Source organism: Agelaius tricolor, unplaced genomic scaffold (assembly GCF_023055355.1).
Source record: "Agelaius tricolor isolate 1412-34295 unplaced genomic scaffold, bAgeTri1.0.p SCAF_46, whole genome shotgun sequence".
NCBI classification, from domain to species: domain Eukaryota; kingdom Metazoa; phylum Chordata; class Aves; order Passeriformes; family Icteridae; genus Agelaius; species Agelaius tricolor.
The window spans coordinates 1887222-1913053 of NW_027269306.1; the positions used below are offsets into that span (position 1 = coordinate 1887222).

At 36.9% G+C, this 25832-nt stretch overlaps 1 protein-coding gene across 1 annotated transcript in view; it reads left to right on the plus strand.

The window, feature by feature from the left end:
- CCDC73 (coiled-coil domain containing 73) overlaps positions 1 to 25832 on the plus strand; it is a 95185-nt gene that overhangs the window by 65573 nt on the left and 3780 nt on the right. Inside the window, exons 9-18 of the mRNA XM_071455294.1 lie at positions 1175 to 1310; positions 2789 to 2868; positions 8316 to 8444; positions 8797 to 8856; positions 11357 to 11461; positions 15988 to 16098; positions 17609 to 17740; positions 20116 to 20151; positions 21638 to 21806; positions 22150 to 23676. Of these exons, the coding sequence (XP_071311395.1) occupies positions 1175 to 1310; positions 2789 to 2868; positions 8316 to 8444; positions 8797 to 8856; positions 11357 to 11461; positions 15988 to 16098; positions 17609 to 17740; positions 20116 to 20151; positions 21638 to 21806; positions 22150 to 23676 (2485 nt within the window). The remainder of the gene's footprint in view (positions 1 to 1174; positions 1311 to 2788; positions 2869 to 8315; positions 8445 to 8796; positions 8857 to 11356; positions 11462 to 15987; positions 16099 to 17608; positions 17741 to 20115; positions 20152 to 21637; positions 21807 to 22149; positions 23677 to 25832) is intronic.

Below are 25832 nucleotides of genomic sequence, written 5' to 3' on the forward strand. Positions count from 1 at the left end.
TGTAGATTAGAAATAGATTAGATATCTAAACAAATGTTTATCCTTTCTGAGGAATTAACTTACCTCATTCTCTTCAGAAAAATTAATTTTAAAATTCACCGAATGGTACCTACAAAACTGTTAACAAAAATGCACTATTAAGAAGAACACAAAAATCTTACTGTTATAAGGATAGCAAAAAAATTGTCTCTGAACAGTTTCCACAAAATAAGAGAGATTGGTAAAATTCATTAAATATATTGTACTTAATTACCACATGGATTTCTTTGTGGTATTACTTAGGCCAACACGTGAATAGAAGTAAAATAAATTGTTAGATGCTTACAAAAGTTGTCAGAAACTTCCCCTACAGATACACAAAGTGATTTCATCGTATTTCAAGATATTAGAACAGTTAATTGGTACTGAGGAAATAAGAATTACTCACTGCAAGGTTAGTTATATTTTTCTGGAAAGCATGGGGTGTTAATCTGCATTAATCTCACTAGTCCAAATCAAAGTCACCTCTACTCTAGAAGTAGTTGATGCACTTCTGATTTTTAGCAAGTGTGTTGAAATTCTTTTATTTAGGTGTGTCAAATACACAAACTCTCTCCTAATTGCCCTTGACTGTGTCATATTTTACAAGCCCAGGACTGGAATGGATGAAACTCTCAGGAGCCTCTTGAGGTGGCTCAGAGCAGGGTCAGTGGAGCCAGTGTCACAGAGCCATGGCTGTTGATTTTTAGTATCTCCTTAGACAGATGCTGTAGCCCGCCTGTGCAATCTGTTCCAATGTTTGCCCACCCTTACAATGTCTTTCCCCTCAAGTTTAAGTGAAATTTCTTGTCTTTCACTTTGTGTCAGTGAGCACCACTAAAGGAAGTCTGCCTGTGGTTTCTTTATTCCTTTCACACACACACCTCCCCTGGTACATACACATTTATCAGCTCCTCTCCAGGCTGAGCTGTCACAGGTCCCTCAGCCTCTCCTCAAATGTCAGATGCTCAAATCCTTTGATTATCATGATGATTCTGTCTGTCTTCCTGCTATTTGGAGATGGGAAAGGTCATTAGATATGAAATAGACAACTGAAAGATTCTGGGAATGATTTTGCATTTATGCTGTTATATTCAAAAGCAACTGGAGAGCTACTTACTGTCATTAAATGGTGCTTCATTTATGTTCCTAACAGGATCAAAAATTGCAGATGCACTTAACAGCAAAAGAGGAGCATCATAAGAAACTGAATGAAGTTGAGAGGTGTTATGCTACTATTGCATCTCGTTTTGGGATTGTGAAAGGTATTCATGGCAAGCTAGAGCACAGTGGTATGTATGTCTTAAATACCTTCCAGCACTTGCTTTTGCTGTGCTTCGACAGCACTCAGTTGGAGACACTTGAAAACTCAGAAAAATAGCAGCTACCCTATGCCAAGCATCAAATATCTTGGGCAGTTCCTCAGTGTTCTTTGCTGATCCACTGCTACAGTGGTGTGTGTGACCACACAGGAAATTTTATTGAGGAACTATCAAACAAAAAAATAACCACCCCCAAAACACCAAAAAAACCTTTTCAATTACTGAATTTCACTAAATTTTTCAGGTTTCTGCCTGAAACCAATTTTTTTTTTCAAATCTAGTTTCAATAAACTGGTAACATATTCTATGTATATTTGTGGTATTTCAGTACCTCAAGTTACTTGTTGTGTTCAGTTTTTAAAATTTTAAATCCAGAACATTTTTGGCTAACCAATGTTAGCCAATTGTTAGCTCATTGTCCTCCAGAGCTAGAGACTGAGCACATGACTTTTGCTGAAAGAGAGTTTTACTAATTTTGGCCTGCTTGTTGTTCTGGGGGGGTTTCCTAAGTTATATCAGAAGATAGCTGTTACATTCATCAGTATTTTAATTTTTTAAGCACATATTCTCATTCAAAACTGCAAAATTGCTTATGGTCCTGTAAGGCGCTTGTCCATCATTCCCCATGGACCATCTCTAGCAGAAAAGGAGAGGACATTCTGGATGCCTGCAGTTCTTGTGTTCAAGTGTGGTGCTAGAAAATAAGGAAATTATTGAGGAAAATATTGAGGAAAATAAAGAAAAAAGATTAGGGGTGAAAAAAGAGAAATCAGAAACCAGAAAAGGATGAAGGGGAACCTGAGAGGATGAAAATACAAAGATTGGATAGAGCTGTCTGAAAAAGTACAGGAACCAGTAAATATCTTCAGCTTTTCATTGTGGAATTTCAAGCAATTTCCCAGTGATATCTTCACCTGTATAAAGTTTGAGAGAAAATTCCCTCCCCTTTCAGCAGGAATAGAAGTCATTCATAGCATTTTTTGCTCTGCTTGCCTCTGCTTTTTTCCTGTCTTCCATGGCCTATGTGCACATAACTCTGTATATCTGTTAACTCAGTTATTAATGTGTTCTGTGCCCCACTATGTTCTGTGTTAGTCTGAAAGTAACTAAACTCATCAGAAAATTACAAGAAAATCTTTAAAAAATAAAACCAAGATTAAAAGTCCTACTAAAATAGCATCATAGGATACTAAAAATTAAATTACAGTTAAGAGGCAATCCAACATACAGAAAAGTCTTAACTCATTGTTTGAGGTACAGACAACTGGAACCACCTGGTATAATCCTCCAATATAGTACCAATCTACACAGAAAAAGTAGTTGAATCATATTTGCAGTTTTAGGTTTGTTTTTTAAAATGAATTATATGCACATATATTGAAGTTAAAAATCAAATACTTGTTCAAATGTGAAATTATTTGTTAACATGCTTTAACTTTTTTTTAAAGTGCAGGAAGCCATACAGCACAATAAGAAACTAGCATCAGTGAATAAAAGACAAGAGACTGAAATAAGTAATCTGAAGGAAGTAAGTGCAGTGCACATTTCTGAATGGAGAATGATTCCTGTGGGTCCCTTCCAACTCAGAATATTCTGTGATTCTTTGGGCCTTCCAAAAGCTGCTGATGTATTAATACAAGTAGAGGACAAGCAGCAGAACTGTTTTTCATTCTATGACTAATGGCTAAATTAGCTTCCACAGACACCTCAGTTAAAACTGGAGCAGCTCTGAGAATTTCCTGTAACTTGTGAAGTTTTAATTACCTCTACAGCATCCTCCTTGTTTCCTGCTAATTATTAATAACCTGTGTTCTTCCTATGCTATGCTGCCATCTCTTCTCCACCTGTGAGGAAGGTAGCAGTGGTGTTTTCAGTTTGGTCAGAGGTACAACATGAGGAGCAGTCGCCATGGAGGCGAGCTGGTGGCTTGAACACAGGATATAATGTGTAACTGAATCCCTCAGGTGGGAGAGTTTTGTGACAAAGCAGCTGAGACATCAGATTATGGTTTACAAGGAAGTTGTCACTAAGCTCTTTTCTCCCGCCTCTATTCAGAAACTCCTCTTTGCCAAGTACATTTTTGATTTGCTCTCTTGAACACAGGTAATAGTGGGAAGAATAACATTCTTTTCAGTTTGAGCTGCTTCTTAAGAGCTGACGAGAAAAACAAATGGGCATTCAAAAGTCAGAATTGTTCTGTAAACTCAGCATCTTTCCACACCACATCTCTTCTTTATATCTCCTTATCTTTTTATTTTCCTCCTTTTAATTTTTTTCTCCTTTAGATCCTGTAATGATTTTATGTAGGGATCAAAAGCGTGACTATCTCAACTTCTTGGCCTAATTGTTAATCCCCAGTTTCCAGATGATTGCTTTGAATTACCATGGAATCTTTGCCAAGTTTGTGAATGATTTTGAAAACAAAAAAGGGCAGGGGGAGAAGATCATTTGTACATGAGGAAAAGGGACTATGACCATTTAATATTTTGGTTATATTGATTGAAAAATGGATGTTTACCTGTTTACCTTTCTTTGCCTGAAAAATGGGATTTGAAGGTACAAAAGTACTTGAAAATTCTCCCTGAATCTACTGTTGTTTCTTTTCTTCTTCAGAGCATGTAGCCTCTTATTGTTAAGGTTCTTTGGAGTATGATTCCACTAAAAGCCAGATTTTAAGTTTATCTCGAAATACAGACATTTTGAGATTTTTAAAAATTTGTTTCATTCTTACCTTGTTTAGTGCTTTACTTAATTTTCATATTTATTACATGGAGATATTGCCACAGTAAAAATTAACCAGAAATTCAATTTGGATTTTTTATTTCCATACTAGAATGTAATATACCAAACCTCAGTGTCAAAAAGATCAAATTTTGAAGTGATCAAAGATTTTGGAACTCTTACCATCAGAAAAGCAGGCTGAAATCCACAGTTACAATGAAGCAGAACACTGGGAAAATTCTCGAATTAATTTCTATATCACAGTTAGGTCTTACAGTATTTAAAAATGTTTATTTAGCTACATAATTCAAATGATAGGTTATATATAAAAACTGTATATGTTTATCTGGATTATTTGATGGATGGAAGAGAAACAGAAAAATATTGGAAGGTATCAGTGGGGATAACTTTCCTTTGTAGGAAAGCCATGTTTGTTAGAAGCTGGTATCATCATAACTTGGAAGGTCTGAGAACAGCTTTGTCTGTGCATTGTGTACACCCCAACTGTGCAATTCCTTTAAAAAAAGGAAATAATTTGCATGTGATAGAAACAAGAGCATGTGACAGAAACATTTCATCTAAAATGCAGCATATCTTTATTGTAGTATAATGTAAATAAAAAAGTGAGGAGTTTTAGAAATATTACAGCATCACAGTAAATTGGATTTGTCTCTTTGGTGAGAAACCAAGAATAATTAATTACTTAGCATTCTCTGAGGGTAAGAATTTGAGAGGTAAGAAAACAGAAATGTTTAAGAAAATTTTACATTATGAAATTTGTGAGTAACATGGGTGAGAGAGAGAATTTGAGATTTATGTACTCCAGCAGTCAAACATATTATTTGATCCACTCTTTTTTTCAGCTCTACTCTTGATTCTTAAGGTCATGAAGGGTTATGAATTTTAAATAAAATACTGTTAGATAAGCAGAAATAGGGGGCCAACTGAAACTTAATCCAGCTTCCTCAGTTCAGCAGGAAATGCCTTTATTGTATTTATTTCTGAATTTCTTACCAGTTTTAAGTATTTGACCATTCTTTTCTGAACAATCTGAACTGGGATATTTAGAAGAGATTTGAAGAGGGATTACCAGGCTGTTTTCACTTGCTACATAGCTGAAAGAAGTCATGATATCAACACCACAATTTGGGACAACTTCTAAAGCTGGTTTTATCTGCCTTGGAGACTTCTGTGACCTCTAACAGCTCTGACAACTTCTGGGTTCAAACTTCTTTCCTCTGTAGCCTCAGTGCTGGAATGGGAATGAGTATCCATGGTACTAAAATCTTAATTTGGTTGTCAGCTCTTATCACAGCCATTACTTTCACTCAGACCTGGATGATCTCACACATATGTTCTTAATGGGAATGTGAAGTTAGTAAATGCTATTTAACATTTATGGGTAAAAATAAACTAATCTCCAATTTTAATGAAATTGCAAGTGTGTTATGAAGGTCTTAAATATGTACAACTGAAAAATTGAGTGAAATTTAAGTCTGTTCTGCACAGGTTTCCTCTTCTGGGATTTCAGGAAAGAAATATTATTTAGAGAAGTTGTATTTTTCTCTTGACATTGCCTGCTTCAAGTCCTGTTCCTAAATTGTAATGTAATGTACTGTGGCAAAATTTCCTTTCAGTAACATTTGTTTCTGGATCTGAACATTTTGATATTCAGTGTGGTAGGATTCTTTTTAACCACTGTGAAAATGCTTGCATTGATATCTGGCCAAGAAGAAGGTTTCTGTCATTCTGCTGCTTCAAAAACAACTCTGCTGCTCAAGACCCAAAAGAGTACAAGAGGGTTGCAGCAATCTGGGAAGAGAGCCAACAGATTTGGGTGTAATTTTGAGTACAGGTTGACTTTTCTTAGGGTACCAGTCCTGGGAAGTGGTTACATCTGCCTGTACTGGCTGCTTTTCCAATCCCACACCATTTCTTTATGCTGGAACATGTATTTGTGTGGCCTCAAGGGAGAGTGGAATTAATATTTTGTATTGAAAAAACCTAGATTTTATTAAAAAAAAAAAAAAAAAGCCCAACTGAAAACCACAAACTCCAAAACCCAAAAAAACCACACCAACCAAAAATGTGGAAGTTTTACCTTATACCAACTTGGAGAAGTAAAGCAGGTTTAAGGAGCAGGACTGGGATTTTGGGACACTCTTGACTTACACTGGCATGAAGTGATTTCAGCCATATCCCTAAGCATTGGCTGCTAGCAACAGCTCAAGGGACTGGGTTTAAAGCCTTATCATTCTCTCTCAGCACACCCCAGACCTGATAAAATTATTTTTCACATTCATCATACTTTCTAGATTTTTGGATACTGCTTGTGATTTTAACAATGAGAGAAAGCTACTAGAGAAAAAAAACAAAAACTTTGGGGTTACGTTGTAATTAATTTCAGGGTACAAGAAAACACATGTATTTAGGTAGAAAATTATTTTTTAAATTCTTTTTGCAGCTAAAAACCTTGTGATTTCACTCACCATGTAAAAATTTGCTATTCTGGTTATTTCATTTGTGGAGATTTTTTGGGGAGTTTGTGTTGTGTTCTAGTTGTTTGTTTGTTTTGGTTTTTCCTGCCTACAGCTTTGTATTAGCAGATTTGGATTTGCTTCCAGATGATGCCATTACAAAGAAGAAAATACAAACACCTTTTCTGTCTCAAGGCCATGACTCATGCTTTCCCCATGACAAAATAAGTTTTTTCTGCACACTATAAAGCCTGACTTTTGGGAAACAGCTGGCATCAGATCCGTGGCAGGCTTTTGCACCTGCTGCTGTGGCACCCAGGCTGTGAGCTGGGCTCTCTGTCCTGTTCATCTGCTTCTCTGTGAGGCTGTCACCGTGCACCTTTGCACTTGCACAAAGTTAGAGCAGCTGGCACCTTCTGCCACTTAACAGCAGGAGCATTGCATGGTTCATTCTAGTAAAAGCAGTACAGCTGAGATATGTAGATATGTCTGTATTGCCAAAGATGGGGAAAACCTAAATAGCTTTCAGAACAGAATAATTGTAAAGCATTGCTGGCTTTCAGTTCTCTAATTGATTCTGCAGTTACACTTAGGACTTGCTAGATCATTTTAAATTTATGGCTAAAATACGTGAGAAATAAAGCCTCTAGCAAAAAAATGATTTATTTAAAAGTGCTACCTCTACTTGTATTTTCCATAAAACTTTGTGAATTTCAGCTGCAATGTAATCTTTTTTTCTTCTTTTGTACTGTTCTATGATTTTGTCCAGAACAGTTAAACCACCAGCCTGTGATAATTCTGTGTGTGATAACCGAAATTCCAGTTTTGTGAAGAAAAGTTAAACAGACCAAACTTAGTTGTTAGATAAAACTATGACCATTCTGAATGCTTGGTTCACCACTATGGCATCATGGAGAATTCTTGATGCTATCTGTGAGCAGCATTCATAACCTCTGCTATTTGTCTGAGTAAACGTCAGCGTGCTCAAGGAGAGAGCGATATTAACCAGACTACCTTGCACCAGGATGGGAGGGGAGGGGGAGAGCAGGGCACAATATTTATGGCTCCAGGAACTATAAGTTGTAATTTAATGAGATCAAAGCGTTTGCTGTTTATTTGCTGCACTAGGAGCTCTGAATATACTGGTTACAAAACAGATACCAAAAAAAAAAAAAAAAAAAAAAGCCGCAGGATATTTAAAAGAGGATAAAGACTATAAAATCAAAGGCATCATGTTGTAGAAGCTTCTAATATAAAATTAATTTAGCATTCTCTTGAGATTAAGTAATTAATGTTTCAGGAAGAGCAAAGATCCTCCAAATTTATAGCCAGTTCCTGTTTTTACCAGATAATCACCGTTCTCCCTTTTTTTCCTTCTCATTCCCAAGAGCGTACACCATAGTTACAATAGTAATTCCTATTGTATATATGGGTAAAGAACCCATAAAACCCATTGGTTTTACTAATACCAACTCAGTGTCCACTTCTAATATACCTCTTGGAAGTAGAAATAATAAAATGATTAAGTAAATACTTCAAAGAGATTAAAATTGGCACAATAACATTTTACCTGTGAAAATAAACTTTTAGACACGTGTGACAAGTTTGAAGTTTAGCAAGTCAGTCTTACACATTTCAGTACCTGTAATTTATTCTGTTTTTTCCCATACAATGTTTCAAAGTGGGGCATGACCAGGATAGTTTAAAAGATTTGTCTCTGTTTTGAATTGCAATGCCTATGCTGGATGAACTATTTATATGTGTTTCCTGTGTTAAGGAACTGAAGAAAGTAACTACAGACTTGATAAGGTCCAAGGTCACCTCTCAGTACAGGGTGGGAGAAGAAAACATCAATCTTGCAGTGAAGGAAAAACAGTTTCAAGAACTGCAACAGAAAATCAGAATGGTATTTTGGATTTTAAACAAATTAAAGTTTTGGTGAATATTTTCTGTTCTTTGTTCAGCAAACCTCCTGGCAGTGATCTCTGAGGGATACAGATTAGTGATTCCTTTCTACTATATTGCATATACATTATAATTAAACTATTTCCACTATAACCTTTTCTAGGGAAATAAATGTGCTATGAATATCAATATAATTTCATAGTAAAAAATGGGTAAGGAGACATTAAAAAATAATTCCATTTCTTTAAATAACCTCTTGATGATTCACTATGTCACATTAAAACAATATTGTTAAAGAAAATAGTAATTTTAAATGCCTTTTACTGTTCTTCATGCCCTTTTCTTTTTTGAAGGAGACAGCAGTCAGTGAAAAAGTTCAAGAAGAAAACACACACATCAAAGAAGAAAAGCTGGTGAGTTGATAATACAGCTTCACTATTTTAAAATCACTTAAGAATGTAGGTGCTATATTTCACACTTAGGTTTCTTATTATACTAAGCTAAAAAAAATAGTTAATTTCACTTGTTTACACTTCAGAAATATTTAATACTGGCCTAAGTGGTATCTTACTGCTCAGTTTTTAGAAGAAGTATTACCAGAACAAAGTCCATTGTTTGACACTTTATTCCGAGTCTTACATTTTGTCTTTGAATTCACATGGGGGAAATTTGGCATTCCCATGAAACACTTGCCTACGAGTGGGTTCAGTATAAATAAGCAGTAAATAACATGCTGTTCTGCTTTCTGGTTACCAGCAGTTTATTCTAACATTGCTGGTATTGAAACCAGGTAAAATGGGAATAATGTGTCAATGGTGCACAAAGGAAATGATGTTCCATTTAGACTATTAAGCCGTACCTTTACTGCCCTGAACAGAGTGAGGAGTGTCTTCTCTTGCTGACTCTGGTATATTCCAGAAAAAATCCTTTTTAAAAAAAGGCTATGGAGTCAATTATCAAATGTAGCAAAAAAAAAAAAAAAAAAATTGTTCCCTGTAATAACAACATAAGGCACTGCTTTACAGAACATTAAGCATGAAAAAGGTGGTTGGCTTTTTTCCTTTTCTTGAACAGTTGCAGAACTTTCACTCTGCAGTTCACAAAAGGAACAGGTCAGAGAAGTGTATCATCCTTGGTGCCAGGGAGGGACAAAAGCAGTATCTTGGTGGCATGCCCAAAGAGCACTCATCCAGCAGCACTCTTCCAATTTATAAAAGCCTGCTTGCATTTTGAGCTTGCTTTTAAAAAATACTTGCCAATAAATACATGGAAAAAAATGGGAGACTTACTCAGGCCTCATTACTCTCCCAGCCCTGAATGCACTAAAAGGATTTTTGTGGAGATGAATGGAGCATAATTTGTGGAGCATATTTGCTGTGTTATCTAAGAGAAGGATTCTGGTTTGCATCTCTCTCCTGTTGTGTGTGAATTGCTAAGTTTTGCTTGGTAGGTTAGTTTGAACTTATGGAGGGGTTTGGTGTAGTCTGGAGAGAGCTCTTATGGAGAGATGAGCTTCATGTTTCCTCCATGTGCTTGGGTTTGGAGACATGGATTTCTGTGTTGTGGAGCACTCATAATTCACCTTGATTAACTGAAGTGTTGGCTTCAGTGGTTCTTGGACTTAGGCTAGAAATATCATCTGTATTACAGCTGATTTGTACTAAAGTCTAGGAGAGAAGCAGGCTGGTCTATTTGAGAGAAAACTGTCCTAGATTTAAAAGATGTGGCCAACTCTACTACTGACCTGTTGGATGACACTGGCCAAACCATTCCATAGCTCTGCAGTTCAGTCTTCTGGATGTAAAACTGAACTAAAAATAAATTAAGCTTCAGTGAAAAAAATACTATTTATACATGCTGGGAAAGGAATGAGAGTACACTAAAATATTGATTTTATTTTTATTAGATAGCTGTATCTTTGTACCCAGTAGAACCAAAACTAGAATAATTTGAAAGCACTTTGCAAGTACATCAAAGTACTTTGTTTTAATAATATGTTCCTCTCTCAATGTATTTTGAAGAAACCGAGCACATCTAAGATTCCTTTTTGCCTGAAACTCAGGGGTTTTTCTGTGCATGTCTTCTTTAGTACTCTGGAAGTGGTCTTGAGGGGGTGATGATTGCCTTGCCTGGGTCATTCACTCTGTCTTTCAAACCTTGGAAATGTGTTTTGTAGTGTTCTGTAAAAAATGGCTTAGTTTCCAGCAGCCTGCAACACACTTCATGGCAGCACTCATGGCATCTTCATCAACTCAAATCAGCTCACTTTGGGTGTCTCTTTTTACAACATTCCCTTCATGAAGTAACAATACAGTCTTGGGGAAGGTAACACCAAAGTTCAGACCCTGACAGTAAAATATGATATAGCTGCACCGTATGATGAAAAGCTAATGGGTGGTGGTTTACATCTATTAGGATTTAATTCAGGAGATACAGAATAATTTCTTGTTACTCTAACATGATCCATTTATGAAATAATTTCTTTTGGATTTGCCATATTTTTCTAACCTGTGATATAATAAGATAAATTTATTCTGTTTATTCTGTTTATTCTGAATAGAAACCACAGTAGGGCTGGATTTGATATTTTATCCATATTTGCACTGAAGAATGTATAAAGATTGGGTGGATTTCATTTTAACTATAGGAAAATTTTCTGAAAAAGAATATTATAATAGTTTATAGTAATGTTAACTTCTCCAAGGTAAAAGGTCAGAAAAATGGGTGGTGTTCTGATTTCTCCCTACAAGTTTTCCCCAATGTTGAGGTTGGAGTACCTTTTTTTACAGACATGAATTTGTAAACACTGACAGAATTAAAAAAAAAAATAATACAAAAGACATAAATTATCTAATGTTTAAACTCCAGAAACAAAATCTTACTCAATATATTTATTCTGTTTGTATTAATAAGGAAATTCTCAGCTCTCTACAGTGTGTGCAGGAGCTGCTTCAGCGAATAACCCAAATGAACGTTAGACTGGAAAGTGAATTAAAAGCACTGAAAGAAGACTATCAGGTCAGATTTTTCTCAATTAGACAAGCTGTTACTATCTGTTATGTATTTTTTAAGTCCAGGGCTGTTAAAGACATCTGTGTGCCTTTCAGAACTTTTGACCTCACTTCCATTGCTCCCTCAGCTCCTTAACTGTCAACATGAGCCTTGAAGCACAGGCTGTGCTTTCCCTCTTCTCTCCCTAAAGTAAATCATGGTTGCCATTCTCAGCAGCCATTTCTAGAGGGCAAACCAGAACAGGGTTGCTTTCAAATGCTGAAATCAAATTATTTTATGACTTTTGTTTCTTGTAATTTTCATATAGGTACACATTTCTGGGCACCATTTCAAATTTCACGTCTTCATTCATAGCTGGACCTTGTCCTCAGTTTTATTAAAGCAGAGGGCTAAGAAAGAGGATTATCTTTAGCCCTTTCTTGCTGTGTTTTCTGGCATCATATTTATGCTAGAGGTGGGAAGTAGTCACGCTGGAGAGTGTGGAGTTGCAGCACTCCTCAGTTCCTCTTTGTCTTGGTTTAGGGAAAACTTTGGGAGGAAACTTTTGAAGTGGTTCCTTTAGAAGCAACTTTAAGTGGCCTCTCCTCCCACCAGTTCAGGAGACATAAATTTCCTGTGAGAAAAGTGGAAAAAAATGGTTTATTTAACAAGCAAAGTACTCACAAACATGAAAAAATGAGTAATATTAAACAGTGAATCTTCTCATTGTTTTGAAGAGATGGCAGATGCAGAAGGTCTTTCTGTAGTTCAGAGTCCTTTTTGGGGTGTGTCTTCAGCTTTTCTCAGTCTCTCCAGGGTCAGGTCTTGTGTCCACATTGTAACTTGGGGTGCCCTGGACGATAGACCTGCTGTCACTGGACTGAACAGTTCCAAAAAACTACTGGCCTCAGCTAACTAAAAAACCCAACTGATTAAAAGCAAAGGAGAGTTCTCTTCTGCTGTCTGTGCTGCAGGCAACATGGTGGGTGTGGATTCTTTGCTTCCTTTTTCTGCCAAGGTTGGGATTAAATGTGTGAGAAGGTATTTCTTACTGGGACTCAGATGTTTATTAGTTCTTATTCTACACTCTCACAAACCCTGAGTTCTACAGCACTTCACTCTAACAAGGTAAAATGGAGCTGTATCTCCCTCTCTACAAGGCCTTTTAAGGATAAAGTGTCCAATTAAGAAATGGCACCTAAATTATTTTTACTTTTAACCCAATAACCGTGGCCCACAATATGGACTTCTTATCCAATTACACAAACCCACCCAAACCCATGGAGAAGAAGGTGAAGAAGAGGGACCAGCCTCCACCCTAAAACCTCCATCTTGCTTTATATATATTGTTATATTCTAAAACCTTAAACTCTTAAGTTTTCCACCATGTGATATTACACGCTTCTATTCAAACTCCACACCCACAATCCCAGTTCTGTCATTCCATTTTGGAAGCCTTCTCCACAGCCTCAGGTCAAATGCAGTGTTCTCTTGGGGGTCAGTGCCTGCCAGCACAGAAAGTCTGAAATTCTCAGTAACCAGGGTTCCAGCAAGTGGAGAAGAATGCAGGGGAGCAAGTGCAATTTCTGCTGACAACCCGCGTGCTGCTTCTCTCCCCCTTCGCTCTCAGAACCAGTCTTGAAGGTGCAGAACTTAATATCCAGTGTAAGCAGAACAGATGACTGTGGATACAAGCATCATAAAGTCACTTTAGGACACTCTTTTAGCATGTAAAAGCTCAGAAGAGTTCAGATTCCACATTTCAATAGCAGTCAGTGCACTGAAGGTTAATGTCATATCCATTCCCATCAGGTGTATCATTCAGGTACAACCACTGATAGGTCTATTAAAAATTATTACCTACTGTTTGCCTGGACATAACCACAACTGTTCCACTCTTTGAAGCCATGGTTTTGAACTAGGAGCTCAGTAATTTCAAATTGAAATTACTGAGCTCCTAGTTTCTAAATAAATGCTTCTATGCTAATTTGAAATTATTCACTTCCCCTAAGACTTTACTCTCAACGGGTGTGAATATTTTGCCTTCTGCCACAATATAAATATAGGATTTCTGTATTTTGATGAAACAAGGTTGAAGGTGAGCTATGTTCTTCATCAGAAAGTGGCTAAAACCTCACTAGGAATTAAAGCAACATTTTACAAAGATTAATTGAACAGCCCTCTGGCTGTAGAATTGCCTAAAGTAGCATGATTTTTCTGTAGCTTCCGTTATTTGTATATTGAGTCCAGTGAAACTGGATTACTTGCTAGTCATATAATCCTGGTTTTTGTTAAAGAAAGAAGGTAGTGTGCTTTTTATTTTTTAAGGTAATTGGAATTGCTTTGTAGATTAAAACAGAGGCTGGAGATAATTAATATATATAACCCTACTGGTGATGACTTTCATAATACAGGAACCCTTTAGTCCTTTGTGTCAGGACTATTGAATAGTAAGTGTATTTTAAAGTGCTTTTTTCTGATAGCATTTCTGAGCCATTGTTTCCCCTCTCAGATAAAGTTTATAGTATGCCTTAAAGCTCCAGCTAAAACAGTAAATGGTAACAGTGAATCTTCTCTTTGAAGACTGCACATAAATGTGTACAAGTATGGCTTGTTTTCTTCTTGTTAAGGTGTGGATGGAGGAAAAGTCTCTCTTTTGCAGCCTGTGCAGGCCAAAAAATTGATTTCTGGTTGCAATTATGCTAATTCTGATGAGAGCCTGCTCTGCTTTGGGTCTGTTTGCATTAGACATTGGGACAGTATTACTGTTTTCAATTGTTCTAACTACAGCACAAACCACTGCTGGTCATCAAAGCTTCAGTGCAGTCCTCAAAGGTAACTTAAGGCATAAATACTTTAGATGAAACGGGTGTTACAAGGCATGCCTTGGTTATGCTATATGTATGAATAAAAAACTGATAAATTGATGTAAATAGAGTTGTTTTTCAGTTTGATACAATTACCATGATATTCCAAGAAATGAGACAATATTAGCTTTATATTGCATTTTTGCAATCATTCCCATGATATTCCAAGGAATAATACAATGTTAGCTTCTTATTTTGCATTTTTGCTTTTTTTTTTTTAAAATAGCGAGCTGAATATATAACTTATAAAAAAATATTCTTAAACAGATGCATACTTGAGAATGCAAGGAATTCAGGTATTCCCCTGTGTGTACAACTGGCTTTAACATGTGATCAGTTCCATACATCTGCTACTTCAGAGATTTTGCCCTAAGAGCTATGCTGTGAATAACTATAATCATCCATCACTGAGGAGGCTGCATTTCAGGTGCAAGTAAAAGCATCCTTGGAGTTAAGAGCAGGTTCATCAAAGAGAGGAGGTCTTGGATTCCTGGTTTATACAACTGGATGAAAGATGCTACATCAGAGTGGGATTATTCAGACAATGTATTGCTGAATTGTCCCATTTTTGGATATACATAATCTGTCAAAGAAGATTCATTTTATTCTTATGCACAATTTTCCCATGTGTACAAAAGTGCAGGGTATTTGGGTAGTTTGAATTTTCCTAGTGTTAATACCTGTGAAATATTATCTTATTAGTAGTATAGCTAAATTAGCATAAACATTTTAAAATTGGTGCTAAGTGAATCAAAAAGTGGACTCATTTTTGGTTAAAAGATTTAGTAAAAAGGAATTAGTTTGGAGTATTGCCTCCATAACATTTTTCAAGTGGACTTCTAAAGAATCTCAGCAGAATCCTAAATATGTAGCTGGTCATACAGCTCATGCATTAAAATTGTGCTTACATTATCAAATATATTTGTGTCATCTATTTAGCAGGTAATGGAATGCAGGGACTATTATCTTCCATATTGTTTGCTATAAAATTATGATAGGATAAAATCTCCAAGAGTACCTGATATGTGTGTGAAGTTGCTGTGATTTACACTAGACTCCTTTAATTTAGCACAGGAAGGCTGAAAGAGTTAACCCAAAACTGTTGCAAGTACAGTTATGGTGGTATAAAACTTAATATTACTGTTATTTCAATGCACTCCTATTTCAGTGACCTAATAAAAATAAATTAAAACATAATCAGATATATACTTCATGTTGCAGTAGATATGTTTTAGAATGTAAAGATTGTATAGTTTATAAGAGAGGTTAATAAACAATTTAGGACAGAAAAACTGATTATAAAAATATTTTTTTCCTGTGAGTATGCAGTAGTTTTTTCTTTAAGTACAGTGACTCTGGATTATGCTACATTTCATATCTCTCATCTCTGGACTTTATATTACTTTTTTCAGCACATTAAAACTTATGCAGTGAAACTGAATAATGGCAAGTGTTTTTATACCCTTTTATAGCCATTTCTTTTTTCATAACCTCCCCCTGTTTCCTGTTAGCTAAACTATAAGCACCTTTCTGTTAATTTATGAAAATTATTGTTGAGATAGCACATTATCACTGATCTGTATGGCACTTGCAGCATGTTAGAAGCAAAGGTCCAAGCAACATAAAACACATCAAAATTCATTAATGTGGTATTGATTATTTTTTGGATAATTAATTTTATTGCAGGCCCTTGAAAGAGATAATGAGCTGCAAAGGGAGAAGGCAAAGGAAAATGAAGAAAAGTTCCTTAATCTTCAGAATGAGCATGAGAAGGCACTAAGAACTTGGAAGAATGATGTAGGTTTATTAAATTAAATGCTTTAGTACTAAAAGTTTTTTGGAATAGTTGTCAAGCATTTCAGGTAATCCCTAAAAGCCAAGAAAATACCATAGAAATAATGCAATAAAACCAACTCATTTCTTCTCCAGTAATACAGATACTTCTAGAAATGAATATTTTTTCAAAGTAGATTTAGGATGACTTCTGTGCTCTAAAAGGTCAGTGATCTTCCTGCAGCTCTGATGTGAAAGGAATTCTTCAGTGTGGACTGAGGGTGAAAGGGGATAAGAAAAGGTGTGTCTGCAATGTCCCCCTAGTGAATTCTCCTCTGTGGATGCCTAAACAATAGTTTGTCTTCTATATTTGACATTCTTTCTATTACCTCATTACTTTTAAAGAATACTTTGGCAATTGTTTAATCCAAAACAAGTAGCAAAACATTGTAACTGTAAAAATTGTCTGCAATAATAAATGCATGTTTGGATGTAGGAAAGATTAATACCACTTCAATAAGACAAGCTCTGCTTAATGTGTGGAAACCAGACTCTTAGCAACATTTGTTTAATAGTCTGTCTTTTTTATTTCTATGTGCTTGGCACTTGCTGCCAGAAAGGTTTTGAATTTGGTAGACAGATTTCCAGGGAAGCTGTAGGGAAATAATGCAAAGTTGTCTTTGTAATCCTCTTGTCCAAGGCTCACTCCTTTGAGTGCAGCCCCTGTGGGGATGACTGCAACCATGAGACCACAAAATAGCTGAACTGTTCTGATGCTCAGTTCCCTGAGAAGATTTGATTTCCCTGATTCCTTGGAGAATTTTATACCATAATTTCCTCTACAGACGTGGGAATTCGCCCTGCTTATTTCTCAGGAACCTTTGCATCTGTTCTGTAGAAGATAATTGTTATTCCTTTTCATATTTCTGCTATGGCTAACTAGAAATTTTGTCTCCTAAACTAAATAATCAAGGATAAAATTAACACTGGTCCAGAAATCCAGAAATCTTTGTAAATTATGTGAAAGTATTTCTGTGAAATTGCCCTTTGAGTCTTTTTACAAGTTGTAGTTTAGACCATTCAGTTAGTTCTAAATACAAAAATTTAATTGTTACATATTTTCTGAAGGAGGATTGGATACTTGAGTAAAGGGCTAAGCAAATTATTTGCTGCTGTGATTTCTTGACAATGTAGGTAGACAATGAATGTTGAATATTTCATTTATCTTTGAGCCAAAAAGGAAGAAATCTACAAATACAAATCTCACTTTTTTGGAGTATTGCTACAAGTAGTAAATGGTGAAAAAAAAATCCCAAACCAGTTAATAAAAGCTATAATCTGTAATGGAAATGTGGTTAAAATTTTGGTTGAATGAAAGAGCTCAATTACTTTGTACAAAGAAATTCCTTAGCATACTTTCTTTTAAGGATGAAGTTTCATTTGCTAAGCTGTTCATGCCTTTGAAAAATGCTGGTTTACCCATTTGAACATGCAGTAAAGTGTTTGTGTGCTCTGTGTACTGTGATTATTACAGGAGGAAAACATGAGAAGAGAAATACACGCTATTAAAAATGAGCTGAATTCCCTTAAAGGACTTCATAGACATCTTGAAGATTATCATCCTCCTCCAGGAAATCAGCATTCTGAACAAGTGGAAAATCTGCAGGTAAGTGTCTTTACTAGCTGCAGTGTGTCTTGTAAAAATGCCAGAGAACTGAAGATATGACAGTTTTTCTAATCTTGTCTGTCATGTCCACTGATTCTCCTTTGATGTGGCTCAGCCTAAAAATTTATATGACAATGGTATCTAAGTATCACTGAAACTTACTGTACCCAGAGAATGTTCTCCTTTCATCAAGAGAGGTGCTTATATCATGGAAACCTGAGGTACTACTTCATTAATAAATTTTTACCTAACAGACAGCAGTTATCTTAAGCCCCCTATCTTTACTAAACCCTATTTCACAGACATATTTTCCATGGGTATTTCTCAAATACTGGGGCAGATCCACTTGGTTTCATATGTATGTTAGTTCCCTGGAGGTGTGGAAGTAGGTCCACCTCTACTCAGAGGAACTGATCTCAGCTTCTCTAAAATCTGAAACACGGGACAGATCAGAAGGTTGTTTTTATCCATACTCAGGTTATCTAAGTGCTTTCAGTTTAGTTTAAGAAACACCAACCTTTATGTCACATAGCATGTTTAGGAGCCATCAAAGGCACAGCAAGCTCATCAGGTGGTGAGTGCAGGAGGTAAAAGACTTTTATGCAGTGCAGGCTGAACTAGAATTGAGCTTGGTTTGTTGGCTGAGCCAAATTTATGTTCAGCTCTAGGTGCAGGGCACATATGGGAAGTCAACAAGTGGTGAAGCACACAAAGATGGGCTTTTGGAACAAAAGGAAGAACACATAGCAGCTCTGTTATATCCCATGATCCCTGCAGCTATATATATATAGATACAACAGATCCCTCTGTTATATCCCCTGCAGCTCTGTGTTATCCCAGGATCATACTGGATTGCAAATTTGTATTCCAGTCTTCTATGGGATTGAAAAAATTGGGCAGAGTCAGAAGCCATAAGAAAGCTTCTCTGTGCATTGAGTGTCTTCTGTTGTTCTGTTGAGTATTTTCCATTAATTTTTACAAACAAGTAATGATCTATCTTCAAATGATCTGTCTTCATTTTTCATGTATACTATCTTGTTTGGAGTGTTAAGAAAATAGGAGGACACTAGGTTTGTAAAGACAGGTAACCATTTTAGAACTAGTCCATAATTGTCAGTAAAATGACAAGCAGTGAAAATATTTTAGGATTTGGGAGAATGTAAAATCCATTTCTTCTCAATGCACATACATAAGTATGTTTATAGCTAATGTACACATACACATGGCTGTGGTATGGGCTTAATAATGCAAGGGAAATGAGATTTGAAATGATTACTCCTTGTACCAAAGCTGAACTCTACAAGGAATTATGCAAATTGTGTATCTTAAAAATCACTGTTTCCGTGAATGGAAATGGAATATTGATTTTGTTTAGGATGCAGAATCAAAGTGATTAGGCATTCATGATAAACAGCACTGGTGCTTACTAAGATAGCCCCATGGGTTTGAAAGCAGAAAAGCTTAAAGCATATGCTTATAAATGCAAAAGAAGTCAGATGTCTTCCAAATATACATCTTACACTATCTTATGGCAAATTGCCACACCACTTTGTGTTGTAGTCATTAGATTTCCAAAGCTGGGCAGGTTGGACTGAGTGGAAGAGTGCCAAGAAACTGAAGCTGCAGCAGATCATATTGGTTATCCTGATTTGTGGAATTTCACCTTGTATCACTAATGAGTCAGCCTCTGGTGACACACAAAAGGGAAAGGTGTTGCCTTGGATTTAGACCTTGATGGTGGTTCCAAGTGTTCTAAGGAAATATGCTTATACTTATTTTTACACCTAGTGCAATCTAAAATTCCTGTGGTTATTTGTGGGGCATGAAATTCAAAATGTACTTAAACTTCTTCACGCTGATCACCTCTGGAATAGTAATTAAACAAAAGACATTATTAAAAGAAAGGTACAGTGTCAGACCTCGTTACAGACTTGGATTGCAATTTAGTTTAACCTTACCATGCTTCACATTTAGTTTGATATCATTTGTAATTCAGCTGTGTACCATTAGAGAATAGGGTTACACCCACCAATGGCTTGCTGTAATTCTTTTGTGGGTGTATGTACAGGGAGATCTAGTTTTCAGAAGGGTTTGAATTGTATACTATGAAATAGTCCTTTGAGGGAAAAGGATATTTAGGGATATATGTGTTTCTTAGTTAGATTTTACTAAATCACAGGCAAAAAATTAAAATCCAAGTTTAAAAGTTTTGTTATTTAGGTATTTTAGTTTGTCCATCTTGGACCTATTTTTGAAGGGCTGAACAGCTATTTGAATTTATTGAAAAGTAGGTTTCTTCAATCCATCTGAACACCTGGAAAGGAAACATGAAACCTTTCTGCCTTTCTATGAACACTTCATCCTATTTGTTTCAGATGCAGTCCCCAGCTCAGCCCACACCCACAAATGTGGTAAGTTCCACTGCAGTGGCTGTCTTACTTCTGTAGAAGACTAATGCACACAGTTATAGAGTGGTGTTTCTGTCAGAAGAAAGAGCTCCTGGAAACAAAAGATTGTAAGATAATTATAGATTTCAGGAAAGAAAAAGGAATTTTCTAGTATTTGTATTCAAAAGCTTGAAAGTGTGATGCCAGGGCTGTATAGAGGAAAGAAGCAATTTTAATTAAAAACCTAGACAAGAAAATGTGCAATATATACAATTTACAAGTGTGACAGGGAAAATAATGATAAAACATGAGGAAAAGAGAAAGAAATTTCAACTGAAACTTCAAATTGAGGGTGGAGGAGAATTATTTTAGGACCCTCCTCTATTTACCATGACTCCTCCCTCCCCCAAACAGCAAAGCTGGGAGCCTCAGGATGTTCCTGTGACCTGCAGGAAACTGTTTCCAGCAGATTTGTGTTCTACATCCCTACTCTGCCAGCACTGCAACAGCCCCATTTTTTAGCAGTGCTGCCGCCCTGCCTCCCTCCCCTCTGCAATATTCCCTGTCCTCCCCACACACCCAGTGCCCAAGCACAGCTCTTGTAACTCCCTCCCACATCCCAGCCTTCCTTCTGCAACACCTCCAGCCACCCAAGTGTCTTCAGCTCTTTCCCACATCTTTTATGGCCTAAGCTCCCTCCCACATCTGCCTCTTTTATATCCTATCTTTAGGGCAAGAGCCAGCACGTGCTCCTGTCTTCAGCTGCCAGACAGTTGATGATGATTAAGGATGCATCTCCTTTTGCTTTTTATTTTGGTGGGATTTTATTTTCTTCACTATTCAGGCCCTAGTTTCCACAGAACTTCATTGACTGCAGCTTTCAAAACTGAACACAAATACAGATGCAGTAGTAGAGCAGTGATTTAGACTTTTAAGTAGACAAATCTTTCAGGCTTCTATTCTTGATGAATTTGACTCAAAGTTAAAAAGCTATTTGGGAGGGAATGAGGAACTAAATGTTAGGGATTGTAAATTTAGAAGCCTTGTGAAATGAAGTTAAAAGTCCTGGGCATTTTGCTAGAAAAAAAATGTTGTTTATATGTGCATGTGCTGGTTTTGAGTGCATGTTGTTTATGTGTTTGGGTGTAAACAGCAATCCTGCAGGATTTTTGCACATGGAATCACTGAGCAGGTCACTGAGTGGGCCAGCAGAGAGAGGGAGTAATCCATCCACCACATGTACAGCTCAAATTCATCACTGAGGAATTCTGTCAAATGTCTAAGTTTGTGCACTGTAATATAGCAGGACCTGAATTCTTTCCTACTCTTCTAGGGTATTAGTCTGCTTTTTTCTTTTTCTCTGTTTACATTTACTTTTTATGTTTCAGGTCTTTGTTTTCCATCAGAATTGTAAAATTAATTTTAAATCTCAGTCCTGAACTTTTTACCTAATCAATGACTATAGTAAATTACTAAAATACCTATGATTTTTTGTTCCTTCCTATGCTAGAGTGGTCAAGAACACTCAAAAGACAGTGAAATACAGGCTATTCAGAAAGAACATGAGTTTATGCAGTCTGTAATAAGAAAATATGGTAATTGTGGAAATGAAGAAGAAACTGAAGTAAAAAACACCAGGGATCAGTCTTCAAGCATTGAGGAATTAAAGATAGAACAAAGTAATAACCTTCCATGGATAATAGAGATAAGTAGTTTTGTTAAGAAAGGATAAATGTTTTCAGATATAGTATATGACAAGAGAGGGCTTAAATCCTGAATTAAATGGTCGTACCTAAAATCTACAGAATGTTAAGATATTCTCTGCTCTCTCAGTTCATAAATATTTTGCAAGTGACCATAGTGCAGCACTTACCTTCAGTAACTTTTTGACAGGTTTGTGTGTGTAATATAAGATATCACTATTGATACCAATTCTGAGTCCACTTCTTTGGAAATTCTAAACTGTAAAACATAAAGCTCTGGGTTATCAGTCACTAACTAGAGAATACCCTCACTCTACAGGGTCAAAAGTTCTTGAGAACAGTTTTAAGGATGAAATTAATGTTGCTAGCCCTTGTGAAGTAAAGCAAAGGGAGGCTTCTCCCAGGAACACCCTCTGCACAGATACTGATTTAATTACCCAAGGACACACCTGGGAAATGCATGTCCCTGGATGCAGAGAGGCAGAAGGAACAGCACACAGAACCTTAGCAGATGAAAACAATGCAGATTCAGATCAAAAGCCACAGGACAGCACTGAGCCCTTGGCAGCACACCACACACAAACAAGGACGGACTTCTTGGGCAGTGCTGAGACTGTAGGTGCTGACAGGAAAAACAGAAGTCAGGAGACTGACACCAGCAAGGAAGAACTGTGCAGTACTGCAGGTGAATCAACTTGTGCCAAGGCAGATGCAAACTCAGGCACCAGACAGCACAACAAAAGTGTCCTTACACCTGAAGCACCCAGACCTGAGTCTGAAGCTGTTCTTTGCACTGAGAAGAGTGCTCTGCATGACAGAAGTACAGACAACCACCAAGCTAAGGACTTAAGTTTTGGCATCCTACCTCATACTAAAGAGAATTCTCAAGCAGAATACCAAAAATGCTTGCTGAATAGTGACAATTCTGTAGGCAGTGGATTACATAAAACAGAAAAAAACTTCAATCTGAGTGGTTTACATAGAGATAAACTTCCTCTGGAACAGACACTCGTAGATGCTGAAGGCAGAGATGATGACAATGCCAGAAACATGAACAGCACTGCTGTTCTGGCAACTGATGCTCAACATCCACCAACTGTTTGTTGTGATAACACAAGTGCTGATGATGCTGCTGCAAAAGAATGCAGAGATAATAAGTCTCTGTTAGGTACTTTTAATTTATGCCCCCCAAAAACTGAGAGAGGAGTAAATGCAGATGACATGCACAGCAATCAACCTGAACAAAGCAGTGCTAAAGAAACAGGGAATGCTACAAACACCTGGACTTCCATTGCTGAAGCCAAATCTCCAGTAAAGGCTGATGGTCTCGAAATTGCTCACAAAAACCCCCCAGCAGACAGGGCATGTACAGATAAACTAATTCCACATAAAAATGTTAGCAGTGGTACTCAGATACACTCCATCAAAACTGGACATTCCCTGGAGATTAATGCTGCAACAAATAACACATTGTTAAAAGAGAAAAAAGACTCACTGAGTGGAACAGTTCCAGGAATGAAGCTTGCTGAGGGTCACCTGAAAGAACCATGCTCCTTACCCATGAGAACATCTGGAAATTTAGTAAACATAAGTGTAAGGTCATCCTTTGATCTTCCAACCTCAGATAAAAAAGCTGAGAAAACTCCACTATACTTGAATTTTTTAGCTCTCAGTTCTTGTTCAAGAATAAATCAAATGAGAGGTCAAGCTACATGGACTTCAGCTTCCAAGGAGCCTTCCCTTTTGAAAGAGAAACCACCATGCTTAGTGGAAAACACAAACATTATTTCAAACACACAGAGTCAAGATCTCAGTGAAAATGGGGACAGTGGAGAAGCAATACAAGGTAAGAAAATATAAACATTAATGTTCTGAACCATGTAGTCCTTAGAAAAATTATTAGAAGGTGAAATGTCTATATCTAAGCTTAGTGTAGAAAAATGTAAGCCTGACATTTTAGTTATATCATAAAAAGTTGAGATTGCTCTGTTTATGTTATAAATACAACTAAACAGCTTTTGTTAGCGTATCAATCAATTTGTTGATTAAATATTTTTTTTCCTCATATTTCCCTTTGTCAAATAACAGCAGTGCAATGAAAAACTGAATTTTGATAGGCATTTCTAATCCTAATGTAGAGTGTATTCTATCAGGGCTCTGCATGGATCTGAAAAGCATTGAGCAGCTTTTGCAAATTATTCAGTGTTCTCATTGTGCATCAAAATTAGGGTAGATTTTGAACCAGTAGATGCTTCTTTGAATGGATCTTACAGAAATTTTAATTTTTATTTTATTGTACATCTCTAATTTAGATGGACCATTAAAACCATCTGAATGTGCTGAGTGTGTGAAAGGACTTTATATTCTGTCAGGCTCTGGAAAACTTGGAGCTTGAGGTGCTCAAGGAGCATTTTAATCTCCTACTATTGACACTTGGTTATTATTTGTTGAGCAATATTTTGCACATACAAAATAGTAAATATGAACTTTATTCCATGGGTTTCTAAATCATTACTGGGATGTGGAAAAACTGTATTTAGATTTGTTTTGCCATAAAATGAGCTGGTAGATTAGCCCAAAACTGGAGCCCTGGGTGTTTTCCAAAGAGCAGGATCCACAGGACAGGGTGTTTGTGTCTATGGAGTTTTTGTTGGTGCAGCGCTTTTACCTTTGGCCCTCGAACATACCATGAGCAGAGTGGACTCCCATCCTTACTTTTGCAGCCAGTGGCAGACAGAAACCCAGCAGTCTGGTTTCTTTACATTGCTCTGTTATGAATTTAGCTCTGGAGGTAATTTTGTTTCTGTCCTTGGTCTCCTGCTCATGGATATTTATGTTCTGATGCACATTTTTTGAAGTTCAGCTTCAGAAATGTCTTTGTGCCTAAAACAGCAGTAGTAGTAGCAAGGTTCCAGAATCCTGATGTCAGATGGCACATTATTTCTTTAAATAATGTGAATTTTGTTATCTGTTTCAATAAAATGAATGCCTAGTTCCATGATGTTCTGCATGTATCTTTTCTGTAAGAACAGACAGAGCTATCTAAATTTCTTCCCTGTGAGTTCCTCCTCCTCTTCTTGTCAGAAACCTTTCTGTATACAAAGTGCTGGAACTCCAGGTGACTCTGAGAGATTCATCCAAAGGAATTGGTAGGCAGCTAACTCCAGTCCCTCATTTGAGTTGCCTCAGTTGAATTCCAGCAAACCCTCATGGTGAGGGTCTTGGTCTGTGTCCCAGATGTGCCTCCTGCTGCCAAATTGAGACAGGTCCCTCCTTGAGGCTGCTGCCCTCTGGAAATGCTGCAGAACCTCCCTGTGAGGGCTCCTACAAGCTCCCAGTGATTGTTGTGCCTGGGGTTTGTGCTGTTTTGTTTGCAGATCTCTTCCCAAATGGCAGACCTGCAGTGGAATCCATGTGGGCACTGGACCTACATTTTAAATCTTTTTATTTATATACTGTATACTATACTATATAGTATATCCTATATACTGTCTGGAGCACAACCCATTTAGCCATATGGGAGAGCTAGAGGTGAAGAGTAATTGGTGAAAGAGTTTAGTAAATCTGTCTGAGGGAATTCCTTTTATTGCCTAACCACAGTGGAGTTTACTATTTATATGCTGGCTCCCAGAAAGCAGACACTCCACATCAGTAAATGAAGGAATGAACTGGGAATGGCAAAGATCTTCCTGGCAGATGATTAAAAAAGAAAATGAACACATAACCATTTTCCTGTTCCTCCCAAGAGAAAATGTCAGTATTCTGAAATAATTGTTACATAACCTTGAGGTAACTGTATTTTCACAGCAAAACAAGGTTTTACTGTCAATGCAGTGATCCACAGGCATCTGAGTAGTGACAAAACAGCTCCTGTTTGCATTGTGAGGAACTGCGAAAGAATCCTTGTGTTTTCACCTTGTAAGGAATTTGATATTGGTTGCAGCAGAATCTACTGGTGCTGCATGAAGCCTCTGAAGGACTGGAGCTTATACTTGTCTGTAA